The sequence below is a fragment of the Macrobrachium nipponense genome, chromosome 24 (genome assembly GCF_015104395.2).
Source record: "Macrobrachium nipponense isolate FS-2020 chromosome 24, ASM1510439v2, whole genome shotgun sequence".
Classification (NCBI taxonomy): Eukaryota; Metazoa; Arthropoda; class Malacostraca; order Decapoda; family Palaemonidae; genus Macrobrachium; species Macrobrachium nipponense.
In genome coordinates this window covers 62,241,382-62,265,601 of record NC_061091.1, presented here as the reverse complement: position 1 = coordinate 62,265,601, position 24,220 = coordinate 62,241,382, and the positions used below count along the sequence as shown (strand labels likewise).

General features: G+C 36.3%; 1 protein-coding gene across 1 annotated transcript in view; it reads left to right on the top strand.

Annotated features, from left to right (window-relative positions):
* The window catches only part of LOC135203204 (uncharacterized), a 127,423-nt gene that overhangs the window by 79,303 nt on the left and 23,900 nt on the right, over window positions 1-24,220 (top strand). Inside the window, exons 3-4 of the mRNA XM_064232958.1 lie at window positions 1,785-1,878; window positions 2,116-3,643. Of these exons, the coding sequence (XP_064089028.1) occupies window positions 1,785-1,878; window positions 2,116-3,643 (1,622 nt within the window). The remainder of the gene's footprint in view (window positions 1-1,784; window positions 1,879-2,115; window positions 3,644-24,220) is intronic.

Below are 24,220 nucleotides of genomic sequence, written 5' to 3'. Positions count from 1 at the left end.
TCCCTGGTTATCGGTGGACTTGGTTAATGGTGAGTTTCGGTTATCGACACCATAAGGTGCTGATAATAGAGTTATGGTGTCAAAAGGTGCTGATAATAGAGTTATGGTGTCAAAAGGTGCTGATAATAGAGTTATGGCACCATAACATACCTAACAGAGGTACCATGAAACTAAATTTGGCACCATAAGCGCCATAAATCGCCTCGTTTCTGTTAATGGTGGTTTTCGCTTTTCAGCAGCCCGCTAGTAACCAGGGACTGCCTGTATTTATGCAAATTTACCCAGAACAAAGATGCAATAACTTTTATATTTATACATGTTTTTTCTTATACTACTTTGCACTTTTCTTTGCAAAATTACATCTACATACAACTGATATACTATCATAAAAGATAAGAACTAAAACCAACAGCAGCCCCTTGGTATATTCATGAGCAAATTTACAAAAAGATGTCTTTTGAGACAGACTAGCAGTACATCCTCCCTTGAAGTCAAAAACCCAACTAAGTCTCTCATGAGCTGCCCAGTGGATTTTAGCCTGTCTAAAAGTTGCCATTAGTGAATTTATGTTCTATAGGAGTAATGTCACCTCTTTCCCGCCCGATTCCCCCAAATTGATGGCACGTAGTATTGTTACTCACTGTCAGGGATATTCTATTAACAAAATTAAATTTCAGGTATGTTGATTGAGGGACAGACAACTACTAAAAAATACCTTTATTACAATAATTTTCAACATAAACATAAATACCGTTCACCATTTATCTTAATTACACAAGAAAATTACAGTTTAATGCCATCTATACGCTGGGCCAAAACAAGCCTATCTTCGCTTTCATTAATAATTCAACATTTTAATATTCACACCAAAAAAAACCTTAACAGCATATCACATCAGTAACTAGTAGTCCAGTGGTATATCCTTATCAGAGAAATAATTCCTACTTCAGGCACTTCTGGCTATTAACAGCTTGCAATGGCACTACTGCATCACACAAGCCACTATGCTGGGCATCATACATCAGGCTAGCTGCCAAAAAGGAAACATCACACTTACAATTTAATATTGACACTTGACATTTAAATTTAGACTAGAAACATTGCTCTTACAATTTAACTCTCAAAATATTTATAACTAAAATACTCACAATTTTGAGATTACCACCTTAATATCAATAAAACTCCTTTTACTTACTGCATAAAGTAGGCCAGGTGGGGTTGCCAACCAGAACACACAATTCCCAAAACACAATTGTCCCAATACAGTTCCCTTAACAAGGATCTCCTAGTTCACCAACAGGAGAAGCAACTGACTGCTTAGCCACTAACGTCATCTATTGCCCAGAGTATAGATATTTCCTTTACACTCGCCATGAGTGACTCTGTCCACCACCCAAAACCTATTATATTGCTATTCGTGTGAGCATGTATATCCATTAATGGTTAAGTTCTTAATATAAATGGCATACCTCAGCCACCACCACCACCACCCCAACCCCACCTACCCCCTCGGCTGGTAGGCCCAGTGGAGTGCACACACAAACAAGTAGGCAGAGCTTTTCCTTACCTGTCAGTAGTTAAATACTTTGTTAGTAATGTACAAATGGCTGAAATAATTAATGTTAAGTTCAATCCTATTTAAAGAACTTCAGCTATTTATGTCAGGAAAAATACAAATGACTGTACTTTTAAAATTTGCTCTAGTATTTAGAAAATATGCAAGTGCAAGCCATAACAAAAGTCTGTTGAGTTGAGGTGCTACTGTTTGTATTCTCCACTTTCAGGAGTGACGTCAAGGAAAGCAACACTTTCCGTCAGGTAGTGGTTCTGGCGAATTCTGCCTATAAGATTCAGCTGAAAGGCATGGAAAACTCACGTGTATGTACATTTCTCATAATTACTGTAAACTGTAAGGTTTGTTTCTGACTGATTATTGTGTTAATGGGTGATATCAATCTAAATGGACAGGGGTTGTAGATGTTTGTGTTGAATTGAGAACATGAACTTCAGATATGAAATCGATCATATTAGATGCTGTACTCATAACTTGTTATTACTTTCTTGTTATTTTGAAGTTTTAACTTGCTTGTAGATATTAATCCTCTCTCTTTCTAGGTTAAGGTTGTATATGAAGATAACCTGAGCTCTGAAACTATGATCTACAACATTATACAGAAGCACAGAAAAGAATTTGGAAGGAATACTTTGTGGATACCTTTAGCAGGTGTTTATACCTTTGTTAATGATGTGAAAGTAGAAAGTTGCAAGAATTGCAAAGAACCCTTAAGGGTTATTCCCAAGCCCAGTCAACTTAATGACAACAAATTGTTAGATTATAAAATTCTGCAATTGTGCCAAGATACTTGTGACACTGTTCAATATCGTTTAGGTTCTGATGGGTTGATCACAATTGTTCCCCCTTTACCAGCCCTTTTGGCACTTACAGAGAATTACAATACCCATCAAGATTTGCATGATGCTGTAGATGGTTATAACCTCATTGTAGCCAAGACCACTTATGAGAGGATGCGGAAAAAGTACAATGCATTTTGCAGGACATGGATAGAAAATTCTTGTGAGAGAAACAAATCATGGATAAGTGTTGAAGTTTTTCAAGAGTATAAAAACAGAGGAGAGGCAAACTTGTTTCCTATTTTTTCTAAATTTAGATATGAGATTAGATTGAAGAACTGGTTTGAGATGATGGAGAAGTTCATTAATTTGGTTTTGGAAACCACATTCCCAGATATGAGGGTAATTGAAAGTCTTTCCACATCTTGTAAATTAGACTCTACAGAAGTACCTCCTCCTCCAGATGATAAGGTCAGCAAAGTTGTTGTTGTAGGAAGTACAAAATTTACAAAGGATCTACAAGAGTTAACAAAAGACTTGAATGTTGAGCATTTGAATGAAAACATAGATTTTGATGAAGATGGTTTGGACTTCCTAAATAAACTACACAACAAACATCCAAGTAAAACACTGTGTGTTATTCTATCTGGAGTATCAGAAGTTGCACAGCCTGTTGATTCAGGGCCACCAAAATGTAAAACAGTGAAATGTAAAGAACCTATTCCAGTGTTTGTCACAAAGAATGACAAATTAGGTGATCCAGATTTTAAGGATATGGAAATTAATCGAATGGGTAACATCATAGTGAAAGAAGCCTTTGATTTTGCCACACTTGCCTTAAAGAAATTAAAGGAAGGGTCAAATATAATCTTAGCTCCTATCATGCCTATGTGTGCAATCTGGTCTGGCAATGACACTTCACATAGTCATGATGCTCTTCATAGGATGTACAAACAAGATCCAAATGTCCCCCATTTCATTGGGGATTCCAGTGTTTGGATTAAAAGTGCCAAAGCTTTGGAGATCAAATGGTTAAATAAGATTATTAGTAGCGTTAAGAAAGACTCATATCTCTGTGAACTATTGAAACAGTACAAAAAAGAGATACCTCCAGTTTTAGAGTATGTGGAAGATGTTACTGTCCCTCAGGTGAAAGACATGCAAAAAGCTTGGTCTGAAATGATGGCAAAACTGCTTAGATATTATTTGGTGGGCAGTGAAACAAAAGCTGTGTTGGAACCAGTTGTGAATCCAGTTCCTGTTGAAGTCTCTGTTACTCTTCATAGCCAAGGTAAGATTTGTAATTTTTATTTTTCATGTGATGTTTCTATAAATAAGTGGTGCTTCGTTTGGATGCAGCTGATATTTTAGAGTAAGAAGAGCCTATGCTTAATTTTGTGCAATAAGATGGCCAAGTAATTCTTTTTTTATTATTTGATTAAATTCATTAAACCAAATTAAGAAGATTAATGCTAGATACAAAAACAACAAGCAAATGCAGTTGCACGTGAGTTACCCTGTAATTACATAGCTACAGGCAGTCCCTGGTTATGTGGCCTTTGTTAAGTATTGGTGATCCGGTTTTATGGGGGCTTGTCTAGCACCAAAATTTGCCAAAGATTAGCGATTTTTGATGCTAACTTCCAGTTGTGTCAATAATAGAGTTTTGGTATTTATACATACATAACAGACGCTCTTAACCCTCTTACGCCTAAGGGGTATAATAAAAATTGTCTCCTGTATGTCGGGGGGGTCTCGGAGTGAGCACGGAAGCGGAAAAAATATTTTTTTCAAAAAATCACAGCGTGCTTAGTTTTCAAGATTAAGAGTTCATTTTTGTCTCCTTTTTTGTCATTGCCTGAAGTTTAGTATGCAAGCATCAGAAATGAAAAAAAATATCATTATCATATATATATGATAGCGCAAAAACAAAATTTGATATATAATTGTATTCAAATCGCACTGTGAGCAAAACGGTTTAAGCTAACAAGTTAATTTTTTTTCGTTGTATTGTACACTAAATTGCGATCATTTTGATATATAACACATTGTAAAACGATCAAAGCAACACAGAAAATATTATCACAAAATGATGAATGAATTCGTAATGCGCGGACGTAAAAAATGTTTTTTTCAAAAATTCACCATAAATCTAAATATTGTTCTAGAGACTTCCAATTTGTTTCAAAATGAAGACAAATAATTGAATATTGCTATACTGTAAGAGTTTTAGCTTACAATTGCATTTTTCGACCATTTTGGACGAGTTAAAGTTGACCAAATGTCGAAATTTTTATATATATATTTTTTATATGCAAATATTTCAAAAAGGAGAAAAGCTACAACTTTCAGTTATTTATTGTTGTATTCTACATGAAATTGCGCACATTTTCATATATAAAACTTTATGTAACGGCTAATTTAACGTGGTGCAAACATTATGAGAATGCGACGTACACATTTCGGAGATTTACGGAGGAGAATCTGCATGCGGAGGGAAGGAAAGTTTTTTTTTTTTTAAATTCACCATAAATCTAAATATTGTGCTAGAGACTTCGAATTTGTTTCAAAATGAAGATAAATGACTGAATATTACTAGACTGTAAGAGTTTTAGCTTAAAATTGCGTTTTTCGACCATTTCGGTGGAGTCAAAGTTGACCGAACGTGGTTTTTTTCTATTTATCGTGATTTATATGCAAATATTTCAAAAATGAGAAAAGCTACAACCTTCAATTATTTATTGTTGTATTCTACATGAAATTGCGCACATTTTGATATATAAAACTTTATGTAACCGCTCATTTAACATGGTGCAAACATTACGACAATCAAACAAAAAAATTTCTGATTTTTTTCGGAAGAGTTACCGCACGGATGTAAGGAAAATGTTTTTTTTTTTTCATAAATTCACCATAAATCGAAATATTGTGCTTGAGACTTCAGATTGGTTGCAAAATGAAGGTAAATGATTGAGTATTACTAGAATATAAGAGTTTTAGCTTACAATTGCGTTTTTCGACCATTTCGGTAGAGTCAAAGTTGACCGAAGGTTGAAATTTTGGCACTTTTCATTATTTATGTGAAAATATTTCAAAACTGATAAAAGCTACAACCATGGGTTGTTTTTAGTTGTATTGTGCATGAAATTGCACACATTTCCATATATAAAACTTTATGTAACGGCTAATTTAAAATGGTGCAAACATTACGACAATCGCACGAAAAAATTTATCAGAAGAGTTACCGCGTGGACGTAAGGAAAAAGTTTTTTCATAAATTCACCATAAATCGAAATATTGTGGTAGAGACTTCCAATTTGTTGCAAAATGAAGGTAAATGATTGAATATTACTAGAATATAAGAGTTTTAGCTTACAATTGCGTTTTTTTACCATTTTGTTAGAGTCAAAGTTGACCGAATGTTGAAATTTTTGCACTTATCGTTATTTATATGAAAATATTTCAAAACTGATAAAAGCTACAATCATGAGTATTTTATTGTTGTATTTTACATGAAATCGCGCACATTTTCATATATAATACTCTATGTAACGGCTAATTTAAAATGGTGCAAAAATTATGTCAAAGTGATGAAATAATTTCTGAGATATGTCACTAATACTTTTTAGTGCGATAAGAAAGAAATTCGCGCTTGCGCGCCTGCGTAACGATTGTAAACAAAACAACGCACTGATCTGTGAGCTCCCAGCATCCCCCAAGGCGTGTGATTCAAAAGTTTTCTCCTGGTAGGCCTATAAGTATTTTTCCGCGAATTTTTTTAAAAACTTTTTTATCGATGTACCATACGTCCAATTGGCACCCAACAGACAATTTATGTCGACGTTTAATACGTCCAATCGGCGTAAGAGGGTTAACTGGTTATTGGCACTGATAAGCCCCGAAAATTACTGATTTTTGCTTATCAGCAATATTTGCTAATGACAAACCATTGGAATGGAACCCATGCTGATAACTGGCAGTCCCTGGTTTTCGGTGGGGTTTACTTTCCGACAGCTTGATGGTAAGTGAGAAAAATTGGCAATTTATGGCACTTATGGCACTGATAAGCAGTTAATGGCACCTCTGTTAGGTAAGTATTGGCGCCATAACTCTATTATCAGCTATTATCAGCTCCGATAAACGGAAATTGGCGCATTATGGCACGATTAAAGCACCGTAAAGTCGGATCGCCGATAACTGAGTCCGCTGATCACTGGGGACTGTATTACTTTCCTATGTACAATAGCCTAAATTCAAATTTTGGGGATAGCGTTTCGATTGCTCAGTGTAGGTATATAGTCTTGCCCCCTAACAGCAATGATAAGAATGACTTAGCTAACCACCTCATTCTGTTTTCTGCTGTACTTGATGAAACATTGAGTTCTTATAGCCTTTGAGCAGAAGTCTTTCAGGATGATTCTTGATCGTCTTTTTTTTTATTACCTTGATTCAGTTTCATCAACAAGCCAGCTACTTACAAGTCACTGGTAATAGTCTTGTCTTAAAAGTAATTGTCAAATGTTACACCATTCCTTTAAGCTGAAACTTTTGCTTTTGAATAAGTAACTTACCAAACAATTACATAGCTATAGTAGTTTCCCCTCCGTCAGCAGCTAGAATTTTAAGATTCGCAGTAGTGCTACTTTTGTTTTGGCTAGATGACTGACCCCACCCACTTTAGTGGTAGAGAGGAACCAACTCAGCACCAAGTTCAGTTGTTTCTGCCAGCTGATGATTAGCAGCAGTGAATTTCTGGGATTATTTACTTCTTGTCAGTTGAACACAGTTGAACTAAACTTTTTTTTTTATATATACATATTCACTTAAACAAAACTTAGGAAAGTAATTTAAACAGCCTTAACATACAGATTAATATAATTATTAACACCTTACAATTAACAACAAACACGCTGAAGGTGGCAAGCCAAGTAGTACATTCGTATGTTAGACCCGCTTTTATAGTTAAATGGAATTCCTGTCAGACGAAAGGACCTCATCCAAAACGTAGACGAAGCGAGAGTCCTTTTCAGTGAATATGTTTAGTTCGTAACACTCTGTCCTAAAATTATGAACAATATCACTATTAGTGACATGGAAACAGTAAGTCAAATTAAATAAACCCAGAATTACTCAAAATTAAGCTGCATAAAATTTTACAGGGATTCGCACAAATAAAATTAACCAAAGCCCTAAACTTCATAACAATGCAACCTTTAACGCAAATAAACTGGGAAATTTTTATATGAATAAATTGACTCAAAAGGACCCAAGAATAGTTATTTAATAATTAAGGGTTAGCAAGACCTTTACGTTAAATATAAATGAAACGTACTAGGCAATAACAACGGAATCGAACATAAAAAGAACCACGCTTCCACTTCAGTTGAAAACCCCTCCCATAACATGTTATTGTCCAGCAGAGGCATATAAGTGGAAGTGACGACGACGTTCACCACAAGAGCAAGTTGCAGATAAAGGAGCCAATTATACGACACATCAAGCTAGGACTCCACTTGGGCTCAATCACACACAACGATGCTGAATACATCAAAGTAAGCCCTTGGTCATAACTCGAGGACGAGGACTTCAGAACTGCATACGTCTCGACGTGGCACATGGTCGTGGCAAACCAATCGAAGAAGCTATCCAGTGGTCCAGTGAGGGTTTTACAACATCCACATATTGTTTATATTCCTCACTGTATAATTATCGACGAAGAAACACTCTGCGAAAAACACTTGAACACAAGATTAATAATTTTCACGAAGGCGTAGAGGAATAGGAGGAGGAGTTGCTGCCAATACATGCGGACTGAGTGATGACTCTACTCCTGTCTTTCAGTACATAACCATATCGGCTTGTATAGTATAACAGGTAATAAGGGAACCAATGGAAGAGGGTTAAAATGAAAACAATCTATTGAATACCAACTTAAAAACTATCAAACTACTACTTACTCCCTTTGAGTCAAAATATGCTGGTTAACAATACAAAACAAAAAACAAAATGGAAAAGTTACGAATTATTTAGTCGTAATTTTGTCTGGGGACACATTGCATTGGCCAGGGGTGGATACAAGTTTAATATGTAAATTGCTATAAAAATTCAATCATACTTAACCTACATATTCAAATATTCTCGTGTTCGCTGCTCACTTAATATCGCAGCCTTCCTGCGAACACGAAGATTATTAGTGTCATTATTTTGTTCAACATCCGGGGTAGAGATACAGTCATCTTCACCCAAATCCTTTACCTCTAGATAAGGAATTAAAGTCGAGATGTGACGTTTTATAACTTCCTTGGTCTTACCCTTTAAAAGGGTCACTCCAGTTACCTCCACCATTGCTATTGACTTCTAGTTTCTGGACAATAGCCATAGGATGAGCTGCTAGGTTTAGTGTTAAGTTCCTTTAAAAGGACTATGTCCCCACCTACCTTAATATTATGTTGCTGGGCTGGACGGTACCTATCCTTCTTATCAACTGCTTGTGATACGTGTTTCCTAGAAACTCCGAATGATAATTCTCAATCAAATTTTGTCTAACTTTACGAAGTTTCTCAAACTCATCGTTGATATGACTAGTTAAACTAACTGGTGTTTGCCAGTCTGGATCAGGAGGCATTCCTTGCAGTGAAGGAATTAGGTTTAAAGAAAGAGTATCATATCCTCTTATCAATTTCTCTGGGGTTATAGGTTCGGGTACATCATAACATTAGCTTCCCTCAATCCATTTTTAAATGCAATAGGGCGCTTATTAACCAGTGTTTAGTGTGTTGCTACCACAAATTCAAAAATCTGCAAAAGTAAAACTAAACCCAAGTTCTTGATAGAACCAAACAGAGCAGTCTTTTTACCATTTTCACACACGTCTCGACCAAGAACCGAGTTTGCTACAAAAAAAAAAACCCTTAAAGTATTGCTGAAAGGTTAAGGGCTCCACATTGTTCTCCTCAAAGTAAAGCAGAGTCTCATGATCACTGATAAAATCATGAATTATGTTGGCGCCTGCAACAAGCTGAGAGCCTAGGTCACTGACAACAAGCTGTGGTACTCCATAATTAAAACAATGAAGTTGGAATGATCTTAAAAACTCCTTGACCGAGAGGTCATTACATATCCTGAGATCAATTCCTCGACTCCAAGTATATGCAAAAATAAGTAACCAAACCTTTTGAGATTCAGAGTCCTTTTTAACTGTAAAAGGACCTAGGTAGTCAATAAAAACATTATTGAAGGGAATAGATGGTGGGTCAGACCTAAACTCTCTATAAACATTTTGATTCAACTGGAAAGTTCTGTTGTTGAATCTCCTACAATGAACACAAGTTTTAAGAATTTTCTTAATGGTAGAGAAAAGTGTTTAGGAACATAAACGTACGTCTAATGGCAGACAATACAGCTACATCAGAGTGGGATAATTTAGAATGACATCAAGAACAATTAGTCTAGTTAAAGCACTATCCCTCGGCAACAATATAGGAAATTGCATTTTGACCAACCCATGTCTTAAACTTACTCTTCACCCTAATAACGTTATTATTGTCAAGAAAAACATTTAGTTTGAGTAACTATCTTATGGTAGGTCTTTAAGTCTAACCTTTTGATCCTGAAAATACGACAAAAACCTCAGGGAAAAACAATTTTTGCTCTGTAGATATAATCTGGCTAAGGGCCTGAGCAAACAGGTTACTATTAGGTGATTTAGGACTGCCTTCTATCCCTATCTTCTGCTTCCATTTCATAACACACCGCAAGACTCTTCGGTGAATCAAAACCAATCTCCTGAAATCAGAAATATCATTAGGGTCTATTAAATGAGCATTTTCGGAACTATTTAGAGAATGTTCAGAATAATTCCCACATATACATTATGATCGATGACAGGAGCCATTTTGTCAACAGTCCGTGGATTAGGAATGACAACAGATAATTCATCTTCAGTCTTAATAAAGTTTGAATCTGGTCCAATAAGATAATTTGTTTTCATAAGAGACCTATAAGAAAAGGGGCGAGTAGTGCTGTCTGCTGGGTTTTCTTTTCCTGAAACAAAACAAAACTTAACAGGGTACTTTTCACATAACCTCTGGATTGCATTAAGCCTGTTAGTGGTAAATACACTAAGTCCTCTGCATTTTTCCATTTTGGACACACAAGAATCGAGCCAATGAAGTGAGCATATTGAATCCGCGTATACAACAAGTAATTCAGATATGTTAAACTGGCTTCATACACACATCACCGTAAGGTCTCTGTGTAAGTCCATTAAGCTTTCAACACCAAACAAAAAACACTGCATTAATTTCCAATGACGGAATCGACTTATTCTTCAAATGTGTATTAACCATACGGTTTTTAGCTTGTAGAAAACAACACCGATTTGTCTCAACATGACATATAAAAACTACAACACCATAAAGAGAACGACTGGCATCTGTAAATGCTATTAGTTTGTATTCACCGTCCCTAGGACCAACAAACCTTGGCACTCTGATTATGGGGGAGGAATTTGCCTGCCTACATATGTTTTTCCATTCACGAACCAAGTCATTATTAAGAGGTTTGTCCCAATCAAGTTCTTTACAACATTGGAGCCTGTGCATGAATAACCTACTTCTGTTCAAGAGTGGCAAATTAAACCCAAAAATATCGAACTGTGCAGCTATGGTGGTCAAAACCTCACGTTTAGTACTGGCATCAGCCATTAGATTGATAGGCTTGGATGAAAATCTTAATCACTGACCCTATTCCATGTCAAACCAAACAATTTATTCTCTATAGGCGTCTCAATTTTCATATCTTTATCAATGCTACTCTGCAAAGAAATATCATTAGTTATTAACTGCTTGTACTGGAAAATTTCAAAGGACTCGAACCACTTTGGGTAAAATCGAATAAAATCCCACTGAAGGGTATCAAGATTTTCACAAGAATAGGCTCCGTGTGGTCCATGTATGTTAATGAATAGATCAACCTCTTACATTCTTTCAGTTTGTCATCATCTTTATCAGAGTTGATAATCAATATATAAAAAAGTGATATCATAAGGAGAAAAGGACTGCAACGTAAACCAAAACTTAGTCTGACATTGCGAAATGGAACCAGGGTATAGTCATCTTTCCTAACATTACGAAACCAGTAAAATAGAAGTTTTGACCGTGATCGTTCTCACTCAAAGTCACATATTGAATGCCTTTTTCAAATCAAATGTCAATAATTTCTTGTCGAACCGAAGACGAATGAAAGCGGACAACATTTTCTGGTTCAGACTAGGCCCGGGAACATACACTGGTTATGGGACAAATTCAGAGCTTTATTACGTTCATTTCACTCAAATTCGAGAGATAAACTATCCTACATTTCGTTGTCTCACGTTGAGGCTTGAAACAGCCATGTGGGGAATGAAAGAATAATTTGGGTGTTCTAATTTAAATTGTTCAAGATTATTTACAGGTTCAATAATACCCTCGGCTAACTGATCTCTGAAAGTCTGATCCCATCAATAGCAAATTCCCTTTATCTTTCTTGTGTTTCTTTAATGTAGACTTTAAAATTAATTTAGCTAGCCTCTCATTCTTAGCGAGTAAATGAGATAGTTTACCATTCCACAACAAAGGAACCCTAATCCTGCCATCTGTTTCCCTGAAAAGATTCTTTAGCGTGAAGTCAATTAACTTCCTATTCAGATCAGTTGTCTGCTCATCACATTCAGGCTGATCATAACTAAGATAATTACGGCATTCTGCCTCAAGTATATGGTTAGTGGCCTCTCTTAACTTTTCCTCTATGACCTTGCCTTTAGTGTTCAATACATTAAAGTTACAACTAGTAGCAATATTACCAAAATCAAGGTCTTTGTATTTATCACTAAATGAGGGCTAACATCATCACAACCCAATAAAAAAAGAATGTGTGCATATACTTACAGAAGAGTCCACAACTGGGAAAGATAACAACGGCTCACTGGAATCAGTGTTCATGCAATATAAATTACTGTCGCGAGTCTGCAAATAATCCACATTATTGATCAATCTGTCAAGATTACCTGTTAGCATAATGCCATACAACGTATCAAATATATACAGATGAGGCATTATTGCCAAATCCAACGTCTTTTCCCAACAAACAATGAGAGGAATCTGAACCTAACAAGACATCAATGTCACTAATTTCACTGATTTTTGTTTTTGGTCTAAAAAGGCATCAGCAAAGAAATAACCTTTATCTTTAAAGGCTTTAATAACCTTCCCTAAACCAGGTAAGGACAACTTTATATTTATTGAAGGCACAACCATAGCAAACACCTCAACTACACCAGTGGTAAAAGTAATAGGCAACTGTTATTCTAGTTTTATAGACCATTGGGCCCATTAAACCTGTCGAGTCAACATCATTGCATATAACTTTAAATTTACCAAAATTGGCTAGTCTCTCCGATACAAAAGTGCTTTGTGAACCGGTATCTTTGAGCCCTCTGAATAATCTCCCTTGACCTGAAACTTGGAAAGTAAAAGTTGGAAGAGCAGATCTACTACTACAATTAGGTAGTTATTGCTACTCCACTGTTCGTCGCTGTTTTAACTGTAACAGAACTAGACTGCTCCTTTTTACTTTGGGTGGAGCTTGTCTTTATGCATAAAAAGGAGAAATGCCAACCGCCACAATGATAGCACTTTTTGCGAAACCTGAACGAACATTTAGTAGTCGGGTGCATAAAACTTCCACATTTTACACAGCCATTACACTCTGACAATTTAGATACTTTCTCCTGTGCAGTAGGAAATTTGGACATTTGGACATAAAGTGATTAATATCCTTTGAATCTACCTTTTGGCATAAGCTGCAGCTTTTTAATGCATTGTTAATATTAGAGTCGACTTTGATAGCCAAACTAGTTGAAGTATCCTGATTCTTCCCTTGAATATTTCCAGAAATAGCGGAACCTTTAAACTTTGAAATTTTCCTAGCATTCTCATACCTTTCAGTGGCAGTAAAGAAGTTATCCTTAATATCCTTACAGCTAGGACGAGTTTGATTGGTAATCTGAACCAACTCTTTCTTAAATTGTTCATTAAGGCCTGACCATGCAAAGTACTGTATAAAATCATCTGCCTTATTTCTAGTGTACTAACAGACTGAAGTATAGTCCTGAATTTTGAAATATATGAATATGGATCATCTGAAAGCCCTAACTTAAGTTCTGTCAACTGCCTGATCGTGTTTACCTTACGAGTGCTTTCCGAAGCAAATGCTGCCTTCAAAAGCTCTACTGCATCATTAAAGGTTTGCTTGTCCGCCTCTAAAGAATCTAACAACAATTTAGCACGACCGTCTACTTGCTGCTTGAGCAACAACAAAAGATCACGATCTGGGTATGTAAAGGAACTAGTGGTACTTCGGAATTCCTTAAGAAATGACGTGAAGTCCTCGTTTTCTTTACTGGTAAACCTGGGTAAAGGAGCAGTGGGCTGCTTTAACAAAGAACGAGCATTATCAATGCTAACATTAGAATAATTAGAGAGAGAAGCAGGCAGCAAAGACAAGCAAGTCTGGATTCTATCCTGGTATTCCTGACATAAATCACTCTCGGCATCTAAAGCCGCCTCTGTTACTATCACGTTTATCATAACAAACAGTAACTTTTTTACGAACCGTTTTGCGCCTGGAAATTACAGCTTTTAAATCTGACATTTTAATCTAGCTGAATAAAGTTACCCAAACAAAAGCAAAAAACAGATCGCGTAAATCTATATATAAAACTAATTGAACGCGGTACCTGTAAATGGAGCTAAACAAACAAATTGCTACATTCAATATACCGAATTAAACATGCGCTAAATATAAGTACGCCAAAAGAACTTAATACATGAAAGCAAAAAAAGTGCTAAATTATTATAGTCACGTAAGAAATAACTGTAAAATCTCACCGAACTAAAACTATAATGCAAACATGCACGTTACAATATGCTAATTACCTCACCGCATAAGACGACACGATATTTCGCGATCTATTTATATTGCGTTTAACAACAACTAAGTAAAATTACTGGACCACTGGAAACCCCCGCAACGAGCTATACCTAACCGTCAACACTTGCCACCTTCTCGCTAAAAGTCCCTGTTCGGGCGCCATGAACTAAACTTTTTTTTTTATATATACATATTCACTTAAACAAAACTTAGGAAAGTAATTTAAACAGCCTTAACATACAGATTAATATAATTATTAACACCTTACAATTAACAACAAACACGCTGAAGGTGGCAAGCCAAGTAGTACATTCGTATGTTAGACCGCTTTATAGTTAAATGGAATTCCTGTCGACGAAAGGACCTCATCCAAAACGTAGACGAAGCGAGAAAGTCCTTTTCAGTGAATATGTTTAGTTCGTAACCACTCTGTCCTAAAATTATGAACAATATCACTATTAGTGACATGGAAACAGTAAGTCAAATTAAAATAACCCAGAATTACTCAAAATTAAGCTGCATAAAATTTTACAGGGATTCGCACAAAATAAAATTAACCAAAGCCCTAAACTTCATAACAATGCAACCTTTAACGCAAATAACCTGGGAATTTTATATGAATAAATTGACTCAAAAGGACCAAGAATAGTTATTTAATAATTAAGGGTTTAGCAAGACCTTTACTTAAATATAAATGAAAGTACTGGCAATAACAAGGAATCGAACTAAAACCCGCTTCCTTCAGTTGAACCCCATACCTGTTATTGTCCAGAGAGGCATATAAGTGGAAGTGACGACGACGTTCACCACAAGAGCAAGTTGCAGATAAAGGAGCCAATTATACGACACATCAAGCTAGGACTCCACTTGGGCTCAATCACACACAACGATGCTGAATACATCAAAGTAAGCCCTTGGTCATAACTCGAGGACGAGGACTTCAGAACTGCATACGTCTCGACGTGGCACATGGTCGTGGCAAACCAATCGAAGAAGCTATCCAGTGGTCCAGTGAGGGTTTTACAACATCCACATATTGTTTATATTCCTCACTGTATAATTATCGACGAAGAAACACATCTGCGAAAAACACTTGAACACGAAGATTAATAATTTCACAGAAGGCGTAGAGGAATAGGAGGAGGAGTTGCTGCCATACTGCGGACTGAGTGATGACTCTACTCCTGTCTTTCAGTACATAACCATATCGGCTTGTATAGTATAACAAGGTAATAAGGGAACCAATGGAAGAGGGTTAAAATGAAAACAATCTAATTGAATACCAACTTAAACTATCAAACTACTACTTACTCCCTTTGAGTCAAAATATGCGGTTAATACAAACAAAAAATGGAAAGTTACGAATTATATTCGTAATTTTCTGGACAACAGTTGCTACAATAGGTGAAGTTCTCTTGCTTTTGGTAGTCGTTTCAGCATGATTAGATGGTGTCAGGTAATTAATTAATGCATTTATTGATTTTGACTTTTACATCATGAATCTGACTGTTAGACTTTGTCGACTTTGGTCTTGTCGGCCATGTCTGACTAGTTTTCAGTGGTAAGTATTGCAGCAAAGGCTGCAAAACGAGATTAATTAAAGATTGTTACCACCAGCATTCTGTAGGCATTAATTGTAAGGGTCAAGTCTCTTTTCCTCTGTTGACTTGTAAGTAATGGGACAGTAAAATGTGGAAGACTATGACTAGTCATTTTAATAAATTGGTAACGGACAAGAAGAGGATAGCAGCCTCTAGGGCTAATAGTAAGAAGACATTAGCGAGTCAGGCTTTGGATGATGATGCCTCTTTTACTGAATCTCTCTTTCCACCCATTCCCATTTCTTAAATTGTACCACCCTCTCCTCACCTTGGTTGGTTCCCTTATGCTGGCCACTCACGTCAGATGGGATTAGTAATCACTGATCGAAGTGGTTGAGGTTTAAGCAAGTTTGAATATGAGTAGGGTGATTTTAAGTCAAGTCTGATCTGATCAGCCCTCAAAATACCCCCCCATATTTTTAGGTTTTATGTTATTAAATAAGGAAAATACAATTCTAAATAACAAATATTGTTTAAAAATATGATAGAAAGAGTATGTAAGGATATAATAAGGTTTTATACAATGTACAGGTAGTGTTCAAGTTACAATAATTCGTCTTATGATAATCAAATTTTACGATGGGGTTAGCAATTAATACTGATATGATAATATTTTGAAAATAGTTTTAAATTTCGCTCACAACTGATGCAGGCAGCGCTGTACAATCAGGGAGCGAGAGAGACCAAATTACAATAGCCTAAGAGAGAGAGAGACACACCAAATTACAATAGCCTAACTTTATCCCATCTTCTAGTTAAATAAGTTCAAAAAGAGCAAAACAGAATGGGGGAAATATTGTTTTAACATTAAACTCGTGTAAATGTGTACTGTCATGAACTGCAGAACGAGAAACAGTTTTTTTGCTAAGTACAACCGAATTGGATAACAACAACTTCCATTTGGCTTGTATTTCAACTATCGCATGATAGTAAACAATTACTGTAGTTATGTTATAAATGACGTTATGTAAAATAGGACTGAGATATTTTTATGTAATAACTTTATTCGCTATAGATCAATCAACAAGGAAATACAGTAGGGCCTCGATAATCACGGGGGATAGGGCCCAGAACCCCCTGTGATAAGTAAATACCCGTGTTATCCTGGTACCCCCTCAAAAATTGCTAAAAACTGCCTACTTTAATAGTTAACCCACCCAAGATCACTATTCCAATGTTTATAACTGCCTACTTTAGTTCAAACACCAAATATGCCTTCAACTATCACCTTAAACTAAATTCAAGATAGTTTGAAAGTTATTATACAACATTAGCCTTAAAAATATGTGTAGTATATGTGCTACTGCACATATGTAGCCTACTAGCCTATGGATTACAGCTAGAAGCCTACATATGCATGCTCATGTGGGCCTCTTTTCTTCACAATACATGTTATTATATTACACGTAATAACCTTCATATGATGTTTAGGCTTCTTTCCCATAAGAGTAAAAGAATCGGGGCTTTTGGATGCCACATAATTAACTCGTTTATATGGGTACAATTTAAAGAACACGGCGAACACGACTTCAATAACAACATAAAACAAAACGTCGTTAGGGCAGTGTTGCCAAATGGGAATGGCAATTTCTTGCTAGATTTTGCTCCATAAAGTGCTAAAAAATTCACATCATACACAACAATGCCACCCAGCCAATTTCAACCGATTGCTCTCTTTTTTTCGATTCAAACATGTTTCTAACATACACAGTGTACTCGTACATTACGTTACATGATTCCTAATAATTTCGAAACCTATTCTGTTCAAATCCAGAAAATGGTTTTGTAAGATTTTGTTCTTTTTCTTACATGATATATAAAACATAGTAGAATAAAAGAAATATTAAACTTAACATTACAAAGTTTTGATGTCAAAATACGTATGGTAGATGTATTTGAAAACAAATGCAAGTTTTCCTGCCAGATGCTGGGTTGAAAATTTTCTTGCTAATTACTTCGAGAAAATGAAAGCTAGCATTAAAAATGCGAAATTGGTAACACTGGACTCAACAGACCGTGTTAGTAGTACAAATGATAGTTATTGTATCATTAAAAATATCAAAATAAACGAAGTCGCAAAGCCGATTCTATTCATGTTTTTCTAAACACTTAGCCTAAAAGGAAAACTTTATTTTGTTTGTTTCATTGTGCCACAAACCCCTGACAATGCAGAGTACACATGATCATTCTAAACTATTATTTACTACCAGAATAACAATGATATTGTGTATTGAAAATGAATGTTATGTATATTCCCAAACATTATTACTACCCTGAGTACTATTACAATTTCGAAAGATAATCTTGCTGTGAACACTACGATAATTAGATTTTCATGTACGTACATTTTGTCAGCTGGCTGGCTTTGCATAGATAAAAGTTTATTTCACTTATATGAAATTATTAAACGAATAGCCTTTTTATTATGAAGATATGACGATAATATAGAAGGTAAAAATGGTTCTACTTATGTATCTCGTTAACGCTTCGTTGTCGAGAAAGAGAGAGAGAGAGAGAGAGAGAGAGAGAGAGAGAATTTCGTTTACACTTCGTCGCCGAGAGAGAGATTCTTTCTTCAGATCGCCATTACATGAAGAATGAGTAAAAATGTATTTTCTTTTAACCTTTGGAAGCCACCATTGAATATTGGCAGTGACAACTTAAACACAACTCGATAAATGTTCGATAGTTATGGCAGATGACGTCAGCAATCAGCTGTTTCTCTATAGAGAGAGCGAGAAAGAGACTTGCCTGATTTGGTTGTAACATTGACAGATATCCATTAGCAAAAGTTGAATAATAGTTGTGTATTGAGAATAATGATAATTTTAATAAAACTCTTGTTTTACTGTGTCTAATCATATTGCATGTATTATTACCATATTATAGTATTATGATATGAACATAGCGATCTACCATTTGCATTCTGGTTTTGTCTACATTCTTAAAATAATCAACTGATGTCGTTTACCAATATCATCACTGTTTTTAGTTGCCAAATGGAACTTAATTCAGAGATATGCCTATAATATATAACGTGAGAATGGTTTTATTACCTATATTGTCAGTTAATATCATAATGTGAATCTGTTCATGTATGTTGGTGGTTATCGCACTGCAACTAGGTTTAGCCTACCAATGAACCGTGTAGGGTTGCCACCCGTTCTGTAAAATACAGATTCATTCTGTATTTAAGAGTGAGATGCTGCATTCTGTATTGAACCAATACAGAATGCCATTTGTTCTGTATTTGGCTGTCAGAACATCTGCATAGGTGAGGTGAATGAACAAGAAGCAGACGTCATTCAAGTATACCTTCTTTTCTGTAACAACATATTGTCCATCTTTGAAGATGTCGTCAAGAAACTTGAAAAAAAAAACAACTGTCATTGACCTCTGCCCCATTATGAAGGCTTTCAGGAACAAGCTCATGCAAAGAAGAAAGGATAGTTTCTATGGCTACCTGACAAAAGTAAAGCTGCAGCAGCATTCTTCATCAGAAGCAAACACTGCAAACGCAGGTTTTCAAGCATTCCTTAGTACTGCCATCACATATGTAGATAAGTGGTTTCACTTTTCAGAGGAAAATTGGCTGTCCTTCCTCCATCCTCTCTTACTCAAAACTGAGATACACTTTTCTGACATGGAGAAACTAGTTGAGAAACTTGAATTGATCAGCAGACTCAGTGTCAACATGGATGAGGTGTATGATGAATTAACAGTCATTAATGTAATTGTGAAAAGGCTAAAGGAGGGAGAAGACTGGAAGTCCAAAGACACAGCTGCCAGGTGGATGGCTGTCTTCCAAACCTCTGACCAGACTCCCCTCCCTAACATGCTGTGTGTCCTCTCTTACATACTTAGTGTTTCAGCTTCAACGGGTTATGTTGAAAGGATTTTCTCAATTATGCAAAACAAGTGGACTGACACCAGGAATAGGTGCTTCATTGAGCTCATTAAATCCGAACTCCTTGTAACCCTTAATTTTGAACAGAGCTGTGCTGACTTTCTCACAACCATTGAGCAGGATAAAAGGCTTCTTGCTGCAGCAAGGAGCAACACAAAATATTCCTGGAAAAAGTAGGAATCCTGGGAATGACCAACATGCTTGGTGTATTTCCTTGATTCACTGAAAATTTTTATGATGTTACTTTTAAATGGCTATTTGTATTGTAGTTCAGCAGTGGGAATGAATCCTGTATTTTCTTTTGTATATTACTGAAAGAATAAAATAAACTTGGAGGTATATAATATAATATTTTTTCATTGTCACAGAATGTCATTTTGTTTTGAATTTCTATAGACTTGTTTGATGTTTTATCTGTTGATGTTTCTGATCAACTGGAAGATAACTTGAATAAATCAGAAATTCAAGTTGAGGTCCACCATCCGCCTCAACAAATAGATCAAAAGGACACAAAGAAAAAGACAAACGTAAAACCCAATATATCAAGACCATCTCTAAAGAAACCTACAGGAAATATTGTTAGATTAAAAGTTGCCAATGGGAAGACCTCATCCAAGATGTCTTCCAGAAGTGATCCATAGTTTTCTCCTCCATTTTGCAATGGAATTGTCAGGGTTTAAGGGCCAAATATGAAGAACTTAAGCTATTAATTCATGAGCATTCCTCAAGAGTATATTAGCTATAGAACACCATATAATCAACAAGCAGGGAGCCATGGCGGAAGTCTCATTTACGTTCGTCGAGATGTTCCCCAAATATCTTTGTCTATTCGTACACCTCTGCAGGCAATGATTGTACAGATTGATATAGGGAGAAAATATACAATATGCTCTCTGTACCTACCTCCTAATGATAATATTTTGTATGATAATTTAGTAGAGGTGATTCACAACTCCCCCAACAATTTTCTCTACTGGGAGATTTGAATGGTAGACATCCTTTATGGGGCGATGTTTTAGCAAACACAAGGGGCAATATTATATCATCAATTGTGGAAAATGAGGATGTCGAACTCCTTAATACAGGAGAGCCCACACACTTTCATGTCCAGACAAGTACCTTGTCATGCCTTGACCTATCAATCGCAAGCTCTAATTGCTTTCTCGATTTCGATTGGAGGACATTAGATGATTGGCATACTAGTGATCATGCACCAATCATTGTAAACACCAACAATGGTCCACCTTTACAGAGATCGCCACAATGGAATCTTGACAAGGCAGACTGGGGTAGATTTCGTGAGCTAAGCGAAATTGAAGGGAATGCAGAACAGTTTGAAAATTTTGATGATGCCATAGACATGCTGAATGGAACCCTTCATACAGCAGGAGTCAATTCAATTCCCAAAACAACAGGGTTATTCAAACGACGACCAGTCCCCTGGTGGTCTTCAGAATTAACTGCCCTGCACAGAGCCACAAGAAGGTCTTTAACCCGATTGCGCAGACACCGTACTGAGGAGAATTTAATTATATACAAGAAATGTAGAGCACAGTTCCGTCGTGCCATGAAAGAAGCTAGGCGCCAGTCTTGGGTGTCTTTTGTTTCCTCCATTAACAGTAGAACACCACCATCTTCTGTGTGGAGGAAAGTAAAAAAGATAGCAGGCAAATTCACCCCCAACCCACCACCAGTGTTGCAGGTGAATGATCAGTATGTGACTGGAGCAACTGAGGTTAGCAATGCCCTGGCGGATCATTTCTCAAATGTATCACGCAAGTGTGAAGCAGCCCCTGGTCACCAGTTTAGGAGCAATGAAGAAGAGAAAATTTTAAATTTTGCAACAGGAAGGGAAGAGTCATACAACTCTCCTTTTACTGAAAGAGAATTTGACTCCGCACTTGCTATGTGTAATGATACAGCCCCTGGACCCGATGGAATTCCATATGCAATGATTAAACATGTACCTGTTAATACCAAGTTGTTTATTTTAAGCATTATTAACAGAATATGGCATGATCATAGTTATCCAAGTGTTTGGGAACTAGCCATTATTTTAGCCTTTTTAAAACCTGGTAAGGATAAGTTTTTAGCTGCAAACTATCGACCAATTGCATTGACATCTTGTTTATGTAAGATCATGGAGAAGATGGTCAATGTAAGACTGGTATGGTACCTGGAAAAGAAGGGTATTTTATCACCTATCCAGTGTGGATTTAGAAAAATGCATTCAACGACTGATGTGTTGATGCGACTGGAATCCTCTATTTGTGAAGCCTTTGCTTCCAAACAGCACCATGTAACAGTCTTTTTTTATCTTGAGAAGGCATATGATACTGCATGGAGATATGGGATACTTAAAACCATTCATGAATTGGGATTACGAGGAGAGTTACCATTGTTCATTCAATCATTTGTTTCACATAGATTTTTTCAAGTGAGAGTGGGGGAAACTCTATCAGAGAGGAGATGTCAGGAAGGAGTTCCCCAGGGTAGTGTGCTAAGTGTAACACTATTTTGACCTAGCCACCTTATGGGATATTCCTCTGTCATTTCCCCAAGATATTCTCTCAACATTATTTGTAGATGATCTCTCCATATCATTTGCTGGATCTAGAATGTCAATGGTTGAGAGAAAACTACAACTCTCAATTGACAAAATTATTCAGTGGGCTGATATGAATGGATTTAAGTTTTCGACAAGCAAAACTGTTGTTGTCCATTTCTGTCGTATTCGGGGAGTACATCCTGACCCGGATATATACATCAAAGGCCAACGGATCCCATGTTTAAATGAAGCTAGATTTTTAGGTTTGATATTTGATTGCAGGTTGACATGGGTTCCTCACTTAAAGGCGTTGAAAGTTAAGTGTCTTGGGGCTCTGAATCTTTTAAAAGTATTGTCACATACATCATGGGGGGCAGACCGCAAAACTATTTTAAAATTATACAAGGCCTTAATTTTTTCAAAAATTAGTTATGGGTGTGAAATATACTCCTCAGCCACCCCAAGCCGATTTAAGGTATTAGATTCTATACACCATGCTGGTATTAGATTGTCTACAGGAGTGTTTAGAACTTCGCATATTCCAAGTCTCCATGTTGACGCTGGAGAATTAACTTTAGACCTTTACCGAAAGTCTTCTATTATTCGGTATTTGTTTAGGTTGCAAAGGCTTCCCAATTCTTTAGCCTGTCAGACTGCAAACTTTGTAAGGCATTGTAGATATTTTGAGTTACACCCAAAATCTCCTCAACCTTATGGTTTTCGGGTAAAACAATTAATAAACGGTCTTGATATAGCAAGAAATAGAGTTCTTCCATTTAGGATATCACCAACCCCTCCATGGAAATTACCAGATATATCTTTTTGTAAATATTTTATTGGTATAAAAAAGAACATGACTGAATTAGAAGCCAGGTCTCTCTTCATGAACATGTCGAAGAACATAGGGAATCGACTTTTATATATACAGATGGCTCCAAATCTGATGTTGACGTTGGATTTGGAGTATATAGGGGTTCTTTTAATTGTAGAGGTGCACATCCTCTAGTATCTTCCATATTTACTGCAGAATATTATGCATTTAAACTGCTATTGAGAAAATAGCATTAAAAGATGAGGGCAATTTTACCATTTTTAGTGATGCAAGAAGTGTCCTTCAAGCTTTAGAAATTTTTAATTCTAGTAACCCTTTGGTTTTAAAGATTTTAGAGTGGCTTTTTATTATTGGTCTGAAAGGCATAACAGTTCGATTTTGTTGGGTTCCGGCACACGTAGGTGTGTGTGGAAATGAGGAGGCAGATTCACTGGCAAAGAATGTTGCAGCTGAGTTGCTACCAAGAAGGTATCCCATCCCATTCCATTTTTTACCTACAGTTAAGAATTTTATTTATAATAATTGGCAAAAGCATTGGGAAATCTTAGCTGATAATAAGATGAAAGAAATAACAAATGTTATATCCCCTTGGAAATATAACGTGATGCCCCGAAAGTGGGAGACTACTCTTTGTCGTCTCCGAATTGGTCACACTCGGATGACACATGAGTTTTTGCTAGCTGGCCAACACCAACCATATTGTGACGACTGTTTGATACCCTTGGCCGTGAAGCCATTTTTTGTTGACCTGAATGCCCCATCGTTATAGCACGGAAAGAAATAGATATCTGTTTGAGGCTCGAGGTGAGGATGGCAGGTTCTTCCTTGCCAAGATTCTGGGACATGATGTGTCATTCAATGCAAGTGGCATTTTTAGATTTATTTCAGAAGCAGGTCTTCTGAAAGCTATTTAACTTTTACAATGATATTTTATTTGCTTTTGTTTATGGTTTTTAAGTTGAATATGCTTTTATTCTTTATTTATAATAAACGATATCGGCGTCAATGAC